This window comes from Naumovozyma castellii, chromosome 3, assembly GCF_000237345.1.
Source record: "Naumovozyma castellii chromosome 3, complete genome".
NCBI classification, from domain to species: domain Eukaryota; kingdom Fungi; phylum Ascomycota; class Saccharomycetes; order Saccharomycetales; family Saccharomycetaceae; genus Naumovozyma; species Naumovozyma castellii.
The window spans coordinates 284,346-298,344 of record NC_016493.1 but is presented as its reverse complement, the minus strand read 5'-3'; the positions used below and the strand labels follow the sequence as shown (position 1 = coordinate 298,344).

Sequence of the window (13,999 nt, the reverse complement as noted above, 5' to 3'; positions counted from 1 at the left end):
CATACAATCAACAGCAAAGCACAACAAGCGAAATTCAAATTAGAGGCATTTTACGAAAATTTGAAAATTTGAAGTGATAAATTTAAATTTAAAACCGGAACGAATAAATTGCAGCAAGCGGTTCCTTCAATGCTCCACGGAGGAATTCTGACAGATAAGCATCTGATTCACATTAAACGAACGTACGTATCCACGTCATGGAGTTATCCATTGAATTATTTACGCAAGGCGACCTATATACAAAACATACGTACTAATTCTGGCTAACTAATTATTCGTAATTTTCCAAATACTCTAAAATAGCAACCAAACCTTTGGTTAAACTGAAATTAGAAAAAAAATAATGAATAATTGGTAGAACTTGTCAGACTGCCATTTGTACCCACCCAAAGAATCTATCCCATCCGAAGACGTACATAGAAAGGGTCAAGATCATCGCGCCATTTAATAGATAAAGCCGTCTTGCAGATTCACTAACAAGTTAGATCGTCTTAAAGAACAGCTTAATGCAAATAGCAAAGCAAAATTTCATAAAGAAAATTAGATGGCCGAACCGCTAAGGATTGCGGACCAAGCTAGTTTAGTTGAAGTTTTATTTCTCACTCTTGGGTACAAAGGTTTTGTCACTCATCAACCAAGTTGGATTCAGTGGCTCTTTTGAAGAGTCAAAGAGTGACGATTCCTATAGAAATGATCCTACTGTAGAATGTGTTAGTTAAAATGTGTCTTTATGGTAGGGAATTTCTGATTCATTATCTGGTAAACTCTTGTATTTGTAGAGTATTATTAATGCATCAGTTGGAAAACATTGGGGGTATAAAACATACTGAAGTACGTCGACAATTCTTTCAAAGGGAACTAAAAAAAAGTATGTAACGAACAAAAGGAAATTTAACATATTGAAGATGGCATCCTTTATATACTTTTCAATTTCTCAAAGAAGCGAAGGAGCGAAAATTTTTTTCATTAAAAAACTAACGTTAGGGTATCAAAGGTGTATTATGTGGTGTCTGGGAGTGGTGGTGTTTTGAGACTGCCTTTGGTGCATCCTAACATTCTATGAAAATTGAGGAATTTGTTTTTCGCGTTTCCGATGCTAATTTTTCAAATTTCAAAGGGAATCTGAACGGACTCTTTCCCTGTAACAGGATTGGGACTGGGCGGTCTCTACTGAGGGACAGATGTCTTACAGAGGGAAGTTCAGCCTGGGATTTTCCCATCACTGTCTGTTTGTCTCCTTCCAGGCTGAGATGCTAAGCAGAGATCTCTCTGCCCCCGGTGTAGTCCAGCATCAACAGGCTAGTTCCACGTCTAGTGGGTCTGCGTCACAATACTGTCCACCATAATGTAGCTTACTCGAACTAAGCCAAAGATATACCCTTTAGTGCCAATAGTTCTACTATTTTCTTTGTAACGGGTACTTTTCTTTGTGTATTGTTTAAGTGTCTCTTAGAGGAAGGAATACGTAACATATACCCCATTCAAGAATATCAAAGATGGCTGAATCCCATAGATGTATGTTTGAAAACAGAGAAGTTCACGAGAGTTAGAGTAAATGATAACCAAAAGGATAAAAAGAAACATGTGATGAAGATCGTAGGAGAGTAAAGGATTGCTAAATTTAACTGCAAAGACCAGATTTCGAGAACTGATAACATGTTTTATTTAATGCAAGATGTCATCCAACAAATGTCAAATAGCATGGGTCCCGCTGATCGAACAATAACTGTACCATTAAATCTAATCTAATACACCTATCGGAATTCTCCCTTTTGAAGTGAACATTCGTCAAATCACGATCATTAAAATTCTGACTCTTCCCCAAAATCCTGATAATACAGATTTACTAACATTTAATAATATCTTTTTGATAAATTTTTTATTTTACAGTATACGTTAAAGGTAAGCATTTATCCTACCAAAGATCTAAGAGTGTCAACAACCCAAATGTCTCTTTGATCAAGATTGAAGGTGTTGCTACTCCACAAGAAGCTCAATTCTACTTGGGTAAGCGTATTGCTTACGTCTACAGAGCCTCCAAGGAAATTAGAGGTTCCAAGATTAGAGTTATGTGGGGTAAGGTTACCAGAACTCATGGTAACTCCGGTGTCGTTAGAGCTACTTTCAGAAACAACTTACCAGCTAAGACTTTTGGTGCTTCTGTTAGAATTTTCTTATACCCATCTAACATTTAAGTCTCCTTTGAAGAAATTGGGCTTTCTTTTTAAAAATGTATAAGTATTCACACTCCGTAAACATTAATAGTTTATTTTAATGCAAAGATAAAAATAAAAAAAAATATTAAAATCAATATTCTCTCTTCTTTATGTAAAGTTACTCTCATTTATTTATGGTCATTATTCAAGGTAATTTTATTAGGGTACATAATATTTAATATTATATGATGAGGAATGTTTTTTAAACTACACTCTCATACTTCTTCTCTTAAAAAACTCAATAACTCTCCTCGTTGTAGATTGCTCATGTGGCTGGCGAAGTTGAGCATGGAGTGTACTTTGCTCTTCTGGTAATGATGAAATCATTATCGATGACCTTACATTTTTTTTCCCGTTGAATGAATGAGTTGGTATCGTTTTCTTATTGTCCTTTTTGGGGTAATGTGGTTTATTTGTACTGTCTTTTAACGGGATTTCATTAATTCTCGATTGCTGTGCTTTGGTGCTAGTCGACGAAATTTTTCTAATGGAGGAGGTCTTAGAATCATGTGAGTTTACACTCGATTTAGAACTGTTGTATAAAGAATAAAATGACATTAAACTGAATCTCTTTTTCTCTGGCTTCCTCGAATCAGAACTATTGCTTCCCTTTCTAAGTGAAATTTGAGGTCCTGAATCAGGCCTGTTCACAGGTGTAGTCATCTCCTCCATGTTCGTCAGTTTAGAAGTGGGATTATTCTTTATTTGCTTCCTCTCTTCGGAAGGCAAATCATTTTTCACTTTTTTCTGAGGTTCCTTTTTTTTCTTTGCTTGTATATCATCTACTTGATCATGCATTATTTTTGTAACTGATTCACTATCGTGTTTTGATCTAATTAAATCACCTGAAACACTCTGTAGGTCCAGGGATGGCTTGCTCATTGTAAAAGAATGACGTGCCATCATCTTCGGCGAACCTTCTGGAGACGGTAAAGTCAATGATGTGGACGTCGTAGGCTCTAAATTGGGTACTGTATCAAACAGTAATGCACTTGAAGTTTGTGTAGTTGAACTGAGACTTATAGGTGAAACAGACAATAATGGTGGTGATAGATGTGTTGGAGAACTCATTGACATAGCTACCATAGAGGAACCAGGGTGGTATGATGTAGGCCTTGGCTTTCTATGATGGGGTGGACCGTGATGCATATTTTTCAAGTTGTTGCTATGAATATTATTTTTCTGTTGTAGTCGAATGGATACATTATTGAAACTATGATTTGGATACACAATTGCCTCGTCTGTTGAAGGAGGAAATGGTTGCTCAACCAATGTTTCCGATTCGTTGTATAGGGATGAACATCTTTTTTCATTATTTGACGGCCTTATTGGACTCGTTTCAATTATTGTGTTGTCTCTGTTCATTAATGAAAATGGGTGCGTTCCTGAATATACACTTGTTCTACGAGCTTGTATTGGAGATCTTCTTTCAATTACAGGGGGAATTGGTTTTAGTGGTTGCATAAATGAATCATGACTCAAGACGTAGTCCCTTTCAGTGTCAACCACAGCTTGCAATGCAATTGATGCAGCAGAATTGCTTCTTGAATGTAATTTGGTGTTCTTAATAGGAGAATGATGATGTTCAGGTGAAGGTGAAGATGGTTTTGTAAGTACATGCGATTGTGATTCTTGAGGCGGTACTGGAAATGTCATCAATGTAGAATCAATAATTAAAGAACCTCTTTTATCATTCTTTGAACCAGTTGATGATGTAGAGCATGTCGAAATTGGCCTCTTAGAGTACTTGGCAACTGATTTCGGTGACCTTAAGGGGAATTTCTTATGCATAATTGTGTCCCATTCTTCTGGAGTAATAGATAGGAATGCAGAATGTGGTTTCAACCATTCATGTTTTTCAATGTATTTAATGGTAATTCTTCTTCTTGGATCTGAAATTAAGATTCTTCGAAGCAAATCTCTTGGAATGGGATTTATGTAATCTGGGAACTTCAAAGGAGTCTGCGTTATATAATGATAAAGCCTCGAAATATCGTCACCATCAGGGTTTCCTGCATCATCATCCCAAGGTAGGTAACCAGCAAGCATCGCATAAAGTATTACACCGCATGACCAGATATCCGCCTTTTTTGCTTCATAGGGTTTAGTGCTCACCACCAACTCTGGTGCTGCATAACAAGGTGAACCGCATGAAGTTTTCATTAACTCTCCATGAGAATAAAATTCGCTCACGAATCCAAAGTCTGTAATGATCAAGTTTTCATGTTTATCTAATAATAAATTTTCCAACTTTAAATCTCTGTGGACTAATCCCTTTGAATGAATGTAATGCACACCGTTAATCAATTGGGCAAATAATCTGCATGCAGGTCCCTCCTTTAGTCTTTTTTTTCTTTGAATATATTTATAGAATTCACCACCTGATGCATACTCTAATACAATACCGATATATTTAGAATTTTGTAAAACTTCCTCTAGTTTAACTATATTAGGATGTGTCAAATGCTTCAAAGCATTAATCTCACGGTATATTTTAATTTCTTTGCTAGAATCCTTTGAGATGGTGTCACGACGAATCAATTTAATTGCAACTTGTTTAGGCACATCTATTCCAGAAGATGATGAGGGGAGACTATTCTTGGGCCATCCCAATTTTACTTTCCCAAATTCGCCCTCTCCTAAGGTTGATCCTATAATATATGGTCCAAATGTGACATGTTTTCTCTTTTCTAAAGGAATGTTACGTGGTGTATCATCTCTTGCTGGTGGTACCTTTCCTGGAAGTTGAAATGTTATCGTATCACCGCCGTAGTAAGTGTGACGATGCGATGCAGTTGTCATTTTAGTATATTTTTTCAAATGGTTAATAATGCTCCTCACAAGTATGAATGTGGTTGAACTCGGAGCGTATTACTCGAGGTTTAGTAGCGAATATTAGTTTTACTAGTATATTTGTCTTAACTAGAAAATACCAACGAAACTATCGGTTTTGTGAATAAGTCTCAATTAATGTCTCTTGTGTTGCAGGCTCTAGGGGGTACTCTTACTATGTCAACAATAGATGAGACATATGGAGATCCATTTAAACTTAGAAAGAGATTTGCACTTTTACTCCTTTGCAAAGTTGTTTGTTTACCTTTTGTGCCTTCGTTTCAAGATTTTGCTATTTTAGGAAATTTCTCGAATTTTGAAAAATTCATCGAACGCGATTGAAAACGAGGGAAAATATTTAACCGCTGAGATGCAGTGATATAACGTTAAGGTCTACATAAATGTATGTATAGTTGATAAAAGTTATGCTGTGGATTCCCAACACTTCTTTATAAAGCTTTCCATATTCACCGTCTTCCGCATTTGCCCTTGAATCCATGGATGTTGTATCATTTGTCTTGGTGATGGTCTTTCACTGGCCTCCTTTTTCAAACAATACTCGATGAAAGATTTAAATGCTTTGCTCCAGGCAATGTTGTTCTCCGGCTCATCCTTTAGTTCCGGTGTAAACGTTAGAATCAACATCAATAGATCGATAGGCGCTATCGTTGTTGTTATCTTGTCGGAGTCAAAGGGGAATCTTCCTTGCGCGACTTCCAAGATGGTCAGACCCAGCGACCAGACATCACAAGTCACACTATATGGATGACCTTGTATTCTCTCTGGTGCCATATAAAATGAAGTTCCAGTGAACGTAGTAGCCAAGGAGTTTACTGCTTCACCACTTACCCCAAAATCACATAGTTTCACCTCACCTTCCTCATTTAGTAATATATTCTGTGGTTTAATGTCCCTGTGTATTATTTTTCTTTCATGAAGATAAGAAAGTCCCCGAAGAACAGACTCGGCAATCTTTCCTAATATTTTTTCTCCGATTCTCCCACCTCTACTCAATAAGCTTTTGTAAATTGTATCTAATGATTGACCTCCCATGTATTCCATCGCTATATAAATTGACCCGTTCAGCGTATCGTTAAACATCCCATAATAAGTAACAATGTAATTTGACTTAAAACTCTTATTGAATTCCAGCTCTCGAAACAATTGCTTTTGAAATTCAGGATCTGTGTTTAGTGTATTTATAGTCTTTAGTGCAAAGACTTGAGATGAGTTTTTCCGAAGCCTACATTTTGCAACAGATCCACCAGCACCTTCCCCCAGCATACCCAACGTTATTATCTCAGATTGCATATATGAATATTGATTATTGTTATTAAAGTTATCACTCCTATTCAGCATTTGGAAAAAATCACTTATAGGATTACAATTATTGTTATCAGTATTAAACTCTTGCGATATTAATTCAGTAGAGCTTGTCCTTAATGAAGAAGGTGGTAAACTAGGTGGAATGGGTCTATTGTTCGTTAGCGTAGAATTTGAATTAATGGATGTAGGCGTACCACCATACTGCTGCTGCTGCTGCTGCTGCTGTTTCTTTGCCACTAAGGTGGAATTAGAAAAATTGGAGCCCGACGATACTGGTGTACTATCCAATTGGATTGGATTATTAGAGCTGAAAGACCCATCCATTTCTATATTGCGAAGAATTGTCGTAGGGAGTGAAAGCTTCGGTGAGTTTACGTTCCTCTTCATCGATTCTGGAGGTCTGAAAAGGAATGCCATATTGACTGTGCTTATCTTGTATAGTAGGAGTTGAAATGTTCTTGTGCTTGTTGTTAATATTTTTTAGCTTGATTTTTTTTTTCTAAGCTTCTTATGAACAACAATTATTGAATTAGATGAAGATTCTTCCTAAAAGCTAGCTGCCCTGTGTTTCGTACTTGTAATACACAGATATTGGGTCCGGTCCATATGGTAGAAACATAGAAACACACTCGGTAAGCCAACTAGATCAACCCCGGATGCTAGATCAACTAACTACCAATGTTTTCGCCGGCATTTATTTTCCCGCTTTATTTCAGTCAAAATGACACTAATTTTCACACAGAAACTGGATAAAAGTCCTAAAGAAAGTCTCATTCTAACAGAGTTCTTCAATGGCGTTTACAGCTTTAGCGTGCTCTTTCATTAAATACATTATAGCAAAAATAAATACGATTACTTATCCTCAGACGTCGAAACTTCAATTTTTTCTTGATCATTCTCTTCGGTTTCATTTTTTATGCTTTCCAGTAAATGCCTTATAGACAGTAAGAAGACCATCATTATTGACTACAGAAATCAGGCCATCAATAATGGGGTGATATGCAATACGAATAACAGCTCTATTTTGTGAGGAGGCGTCTGTGTTGTTATAGAAGCCACCAGTGTGCAGGAACGTTAAACAATCACTTTGTATCTCTTCATCAGACATTTCTTCCTGGGACTCATCACCTTTGGAAAACAAATTCTCTAAATCCCAATGATAAATCCTTCCACTTCCATCCACCGTTAAAAGCTGAGATGCTGTAGTAGGGGAGAATTTTATATCCGCTACCACACTATTATCAAGATGATCGAATTGCACAATTTCTCTGGGGCTTGATTCTGAACCAACAGTAACAGCATTTCCGGCAATTGTTCTGATATCCCATAAGCTAATATGCCCCTTATTTGATCCTGTGGCAAAAAGAGTATTCACTAAGGGAGACACTTCAAAAAACACCAGATTATCAGAACTATCCTCATTATTCTTGTAGTCTAGTGTCCAGAGTGGGTTATCATTGACAGAGTTCAAGTCATAAAACTTGATAGTATTATCATCGCAACAGGCACCAAATAGACTATCATCTAAAAACCTGACGCTTTGAATCTTACAATCACTTGGTAAGGTCCATCTCCGTGTAACCTCCGCATCACTATTAACAACCTGTATCATATTAGCTCGCTTTCCAGACGATTTAACAACAGTTTTGAAATCTTTGGATACATCAAAATCATACCTTTCATCTGATCCTTCACATTCTTCATCTACAAATTTCTTATTTGGTTGCATTAATTCAGAGCTGAACCACCCCATATTACCACTCTCACTTATCACAATAAAAGAGTCTGCTCTCAAATAAATTATCTTCTGAATGGTCTCATTTGCAAATACCCAACTATACTGTGAGGCCATTTCATTTTCTAGACCATAGTAATTAGGTTCAGCGAGCCGGTTGTCATCCGACATCACCTTATATTGAGCACCTAGGGGTAAAGAATTTTCAATCTTATATATTTTGTCAGATTGAGCATAGAGGACTGATGTAGTCAAAATTCCTCTTGATTCATTTTTTTCAATTTCATCAGAAAATGCAATGGTTCTTTGCACTTTGGGGTCAGATGAAGCGTAGGTTGGCTTTAGGTTCCAAATATGTTCATATAGTGATGGAACGGTTTTTTTCCAAATCTTAAATTCTTCGTTCTTTACTTTGTTTGTTAGGATAATTGCAGGAGCTATAGTAACAGTTGGATCTGAGGTCGGAGTCTCCATTACGTCTCAATGTACTCAATGGTGATATAGTGGCTTGCTTTTGTTTACTTTTTTTAAGAGAATATGTCAAAGAAATCACAAGTGTTTATTATCATTTGAGTTCTCGGTCTTTTGAAATTTCCAAAATTCGAATTTCGATACGTAAAACTCTGGAGATGATATACAACAGCTAATGCTACTCTGGAGATAAAATACGTGGGAACATTTGACTTTAGCTGGTTATATACGTAAATGACTAGCCTAATATTTAATTATTCTCTACTTTCTGCCTTATTGTCTGTTCATAATACTGAATATGAAGTTGGTTCCTTCTTGAATGCATTAACAATTTTATCCTTTCCAAATACGACTGTGACGACTCTAATTGCTGGACATACTGATCCATTCTCATGGAGACCCAACCGGCATGTCTCTGACACTTGCTATTTAGGCAAACGCCTTGAATATGTGTTATTGTCGGGTCATTGGAATCGTACTCTGAAATGAAATCCTCAACAGAGCAGGGAATAGTTTCAAAAGACTTGATATAACCACATATACTTCTCTTGGGTTTATTTTTATTATGGGGTTTCTTCTTCTTCCCCTTAGTGCTTTTCTTTGTAGGAGATGACATTGCGTCACCTTCATCCTCAACCGATTTGTTTAGCTTGATATTTATATCATTTGCCCAACTAGCATATTTTTCCAGTAACGTTATGTTTTTCTTTATTTCAGGTATTGTGATCCCTTCAACCGTTTCTTGATTCCTTTGAAGGTCAATCATTCTGTCATCATTTGTTATGATCTTTTGGTAAAGTTCCGGATTCAACTCCTTGGGTACTTCCTTATCTATAAAATCTGATGCACCCAAATTAATAAACGCTTCTACTTGATCGTTCTCACTTCGTTTTATCATATCTCTGACAAATGATTCCTTATCATCTTCGGAGCGTAGAGTCTTCCCCACGTCACTTACATCTAGTTTATCCATGATTCCCTTCATAAATTCCACACCATGCTCCTTCGAGCAATACTTACTTTTCTCCATAACTGGTAAATAACAGTCCGGCAGTCTGCACTTTCGTTTCCATAAGGTCTTTGGATACGGTATCTGGTCATCACCTAAAGCATTAGCCTTAGGGCCTGTGATTCCAGCTTGACAATAGGGACAAAAGAATGAAAAGACCAATTTCTGATACACGGTAGGTATCTTCAAACATGAAAAATGGAACCAATCATCGCAACCATCACATCCAACCATCAACTCTCCATGGTCCGGGCGTTTGCAAATGCAATACACTGCCTCATTTGTTTCTGGATCCTTCTTTTGTTTCGAATATGGCGGACACCATGCAGGTAATGATGGACGCAAAGACATGATATCTCCTTAAACTAGACACAGAACTCGATCTTTCTCGTTTGAATGTGTTTACACAGCAATTGTTAGTTTGCTTTGAAGCCTCAGCTTTTGTTCTTTTGGCGCGGACACCAGAAAAGTTGCGGATGGCGTTCTCATCTGTCAATTGAGATAACATTTAGTGAGTAAGCCGTAAGGTCAAAATAAATTATACTAATATTGTCAAGTAAATAGGAAAATTTATGTATGTATATGTGTATATACTATTGTTTACGCCTTACCTGGACGTTTAATGGACAAATTATTTAATAACTTGTCGTATGCTTCAGTAATCTGTTCGCAATTCTTCTCACAGTTATCTTCGCTGGTATCAATTTCCTGCGTTGTCACAGACACATTTTTTGCTCCCAGAGTGATATGCGGTGCTGTATTACCATTCGCAGCTGGCGTGTTTGTCTTTGGTGTGATACGCGTGATGCTAGAGATATCATCTTCAACTAATTTCCCCGTTGGATGGTTTAATTTCGGTTGAACTGACTTCCCATAAATATTAATCAATTCATCTTCATCTTGATTAACATTTTGGATTAAGTCATCTATAGAGTCGATACCCTTTGCCTTTATAATGGCCTTTCTTAACTCTGTGCCTGATGGAATCTTCGGCACAATAATAATTGGAGTCTTAGATGTAGTGGGAGTAGGTGTATGAGTTGCTGTGGAAGTGGTGCTAGTAGAAGCGGTGGTTGGTGTCGTCGGTGTGGGAGGGTTGACCGTCTCCTTTGATTTGGTTACTTCATTTTCAGGATAAATAGAACACTGCTGTTGAACGAAATACCCCCATTTATGTAACTCACCTTCTTCCTCTATTTGTTTCTTCCCGACGACACTAGTACTTGATGATCCTCTTCTAAATAAAACAGGTTTACCTGTAAGAACATCAACTGTTCTACCAGAATCCGTTGCCATTAAATGAGGTCTTGTCTCCGGTGGCACCACTATTGGTTCCACGGATTCTACATGTTTCAATACCACTGATGAAACAGATTCGCTACTTGTTCCTGATGTAACAGTTGAACCTTCTTGTGACTGTTGATAAACTGGTTGCATACTGTCCTCTTTGTTGGAGCCTAGTACGCTAGATACTTGAGGTAAAGCTCCTAAGATTTCCATTAAATTAGAAAGGTTCTTCTCTAGTAATAATAGTCGTAGTAGGTTTTCCTTCTCCTGAAGAGTCAATTCCCCAGAGTTTCTCTTTTCAAACATACAATCAATCTTATGTTGAGTATTGAAATGAACTCTATGTAATTTTTCCAAATACTTCTTCAACAGGTATCTCTTTGTAACATCCTTCTTATCAGTGGAAGCACTGGTATTTTCATTCAATTTATTCAATTTGGTCAAAACATCTTCTGCAGTTTCAGTAATTAGAGTTCCATCAAATAATAGATCATCCTGTGATGCTAATTCATCCAATTGGAAAGTGGAATCCATGGCTCTATTCATATTACGCATCAAACATAATGCAATTCTTTGTTGAATTTCCTCTGGGATTCGATCATAATCTATATCTAAACCAACCAAATTTGGTGAATCCTTGGCAAGTGCATATAATGTTGCCCAAAGATTATTCCTTGCAAATTGACTTTGTGATTCTGGACCTACCACATTTGTGGAGGAGTCACTAGCAGCGGCAGTAGGAGATTGTAATTGTGAGAGCATGGAAACATGCGCTAGAGAATGACATTTCAAGAGAATGTTACAGACCACTGTTAACTCCTTGAATGATAAGTTATTATTATCGAAATGAATTCTTTTCAATTGAGGGAATCTTGGAAGATATTTATACATGTATGGTAATACATCGGGATATATTTGTGGCAGATTGGACAAATCTAAAAACTTCAAATTGGGTAACTTGCAAAGGTATTTTAGTATGAGGGCGACATCATAGGAACTTGAAATATTTGTATTGTTTAATGTGAAATATTCCAGATTGGGGAAAGTTAAGGAAGACAGTTTACCAACTAATGGTTTCACAAAGGCAGCCAAATCATTAAATGACAAATCGACACCTTGTACATTGTTTGCGGAAATCCAATTCATGACTGCCTTTAGGCAATCTAATGAAATATCAGAAGTGGCTAATCCTACCCGTATTCCCACGGATGTGGCATTTCTTTGACTTGAAATGGAATGGAGTAAATCTTTGAAGATGTGCACGGGGATGTTATTGAATTTAATACCATTAAGTAATATTTCTTCCAAAGGTTTCCCCAGTCTATATTGTAATACGTTAGCAAATAATTCCCAATCCATGTTATGACGATAAATATTTTCCAAATCATTGGACTCTGTCCTGATTTTTGTTTGTGAAATGTCCAATTTAACAATTGATTTATTATTCAACATGAATTTACATAATAATTTCCAATTTTCCTTGTCAATGATAACATTCCTTAGCCCCAATTTTTCCAAAACGGTAGATTTAACAACTGAGCTTATAATAATCTTAAACATTTCCGATGTTAGGGAGACATTATCGAAGATGATAGTATTTATTGGTACGATAGAAATGAAGTCACAAAATGATAAGATATCAATCAATGTTGGTTTAGGATTCAAAAATTTCAAAGTTTGTAAAGGTGCCGTTTTACCCTTCACTTGTCTCAAAGTGGATGGGATGGGTAATATTTCTCTCAAATGACAACATCTCGTGTAGACAATATCCAAAGTAACTTCACCCGTAGATATTTCTTGTTCGAAATGATGTTCATGTACATGTATAGGTTTATCTATATTATTAATTTTTTCATTTAGTTCTGAATCAGCTGCAGTGGTTGAAGGCAGTAGCGTCACGGGAATTGATGATTTTTGTTCTGAAGAAGTAGCTTTAAAATTGGCCACTTCATCAGCGATTCTCTTTGCGGCAAAATGAGCCTCCTTTTGATGCTTTTCTGCCTCTTTGATGGCGAATCGTTGATTTTCCAATGCGAGTCTATATTCCTTTGAATTTTTAGAAAATGATGGTGTCTTGGTTGATTGTGGAGTATTTGCAGAAATACCCATCGATATGGATGGTACTTCACTAATCATATCATCAGGAACCAACACATTCCCCTGTTTTGGTGTCCTTGATGGTAACTGTTGGGCAGGATCAGCTTCAAATTTATCCACAGCAAAAGTGACCCTCTTTAATTTTATGGAGGATAATTTTTGTATAGCCAGTTTCTCCTCTGAATGAAGTAATTTCTCATTAGACGATGTGGAAGAGGATGATGATGATTGGAATACTTGTGGTGAAGAAGCCGTTGAGTCGCCCAATGGAGTGGAAATTATAGTTGATTGAGAATTCATGTTCACATCTGGAGAGTTTGGTTCTTTCAACGTTTCAGATATTAGTTTGGATGCCACTGTTGAAGTTGTCTTTATTGGTTTCAATTTTGGTGGGATAATTGTTGGTTTTGTCTTTGATGAACTGGACAATTTCCTACCAAACAGCGAACCCAATAATGATTTCTTTGGTTTTTCATTCAATGAACTTGATCTCTTGACAGAGTTCGATGTCGATGACGATGTCGTTGACTTTGTTGGCACCACGACAGGGGCCTTATTGGACACGACTGCGTTTGTTATAGACGTGGATCTATTCCTACTCTTCTTCATGATGACGGGACTATTATTAGTTGAATTTGTCGTGCTAGTAATCGGGGTCAACACGGCCATCTGTTCACCTTCTTCATCATCCTCTATAGCACTTGAAGAGGACGTGTTAATGAGAGGTAAATGATTGGAAGATAGTGCAGCATTAGAAATGGAAGAAGATCTAGTTCTTCTTGACGTTGACGTTGTTGTTTCCGCGGGATTCTGTATGACAGTGGACGTAAGTTTCCCCGTGGACGATTTCGTCCTTGATTTCGTTCTTCTCTTGCTCTTACCACCCTTGTAAAGCCATTCTAACGGGACATCGAAATCTGAAGGTGTTGGGTTCATTATGTTGTTTGAATGTCACTCCGGTGAATCAAATCCTGGGCCGGTTCAGCAATCGATAGCAGCCAGTAAGGGAGATAGTAGTGGGTATGA

General features: G+C 37.1%; 6 protein-coding genes across 6 annotated transcripts; 1 reads left to right on the top strand and 5 right to left on the bottom strand.

Annotated features, from left to right (window-relative positions):
- Positions 1–1,496: 1,496 nt before the first annotated feature.
- Positions 1,497–2,195, top strand: RPL33A (60S ribosomal protein eL33; the record flags this gene model as incomplete). The annotated part of the gene is made up of 2 exons (XM_003675469.1): positions 1,497–1,515; positions 1,891–2,195. 2 exons carry the CDS (start codon positions 1,497–1,499, stop codon positions 2,193–2,195), a joined length of 324 nt encoding a protein of 107 aa, XP_003675517.1.
- A 228-nt stretch (positions 2,196–2,423) lies between these two features.
- FRK1 (protein kinase FRK1) lies at positions 2,424–5,018 on the bottom strand (the record flags this gene model as incomplete). Its single annotated transcript, XM_003675468.1, has 1 exon — positions 2,424–5,018. The coding sequence occupies one exon, from the start codon at positions 5,016–5,018 to the stop codon at positions 2,424–2,426; it is 2,595 nt and encodes an 864-aa protein (XP_003675516.1).
- Positions 5,019–5,471: 453 nt separating this feature from the next.
- On the bottom strand, positions 5,472–6,791 carry MKK2 (putative mitogen-activated protein kinase kinase MKK2; the record flags this gene model as incomplete). Its single annotated transcript, XM_003675467.1, has 1 exon — positions 5,472–6,791. The coding sequence occupies one exon, from the start codon at positions 6,789–6,791 to the stop codon at positions 5,472–5,474; it is 1,320 nt and encodes a 439-aa protein (XP_003675515.1).
- Positions 6,792–7,281: 490 nt separating this feature from the next.
- On the bottom strand, positions 7,282–8,583 carry UME1 (Ume1p; the record flags this gene model as incomplete). The annotated part of the gene is made up of 1 exon (XM_003675466.1): positions 7,282–8,583. One exon carries the CDS (start codon positions 8,581–8,583, stop codon positions 7,282–7,284), a length of 1,302 nt encoding a protein of 433 aa, XP_003675514.1.
- A 247-nt stretch (positions 8,584–8,830) lies between these two features.
- SPP1 (Spp1p) lies at positions 8,831–9,940 on the bottom strand (the record flags this gene model as incomplete). Its single annotated transcript, XM_003675465.1, has 1 exon — positions 8,831–9,940. One exon carries the CDS (start codon positions 9,938–9,940, stop codon positions 8,831–8,833), a length of 1,110 nt encoding a protein of 369 aa, XP_003675513.1.
- A 249-nt stretch (positions 9,941–10,189) lies between these two features.
- Positions 10,190–13,909, bottom strand: GIP3 (protein phosphatase regulator GIP3; the record flags this gene model as incomplete). The annotated part of the gene is made up of 1 exon (XM_003675464.1): positions 10,190–13,909. The coding sequence occupies one exon, from the start codon at positions 13,907–13,909 to the stop codon at positions 10,190–10,192; it is 3,720 nt and encodes a 1,239-aa protein (XP_003675512.1).
- Between the last annotated feature and the right edge of the window lie 90 nt (positions 13,910–13,999).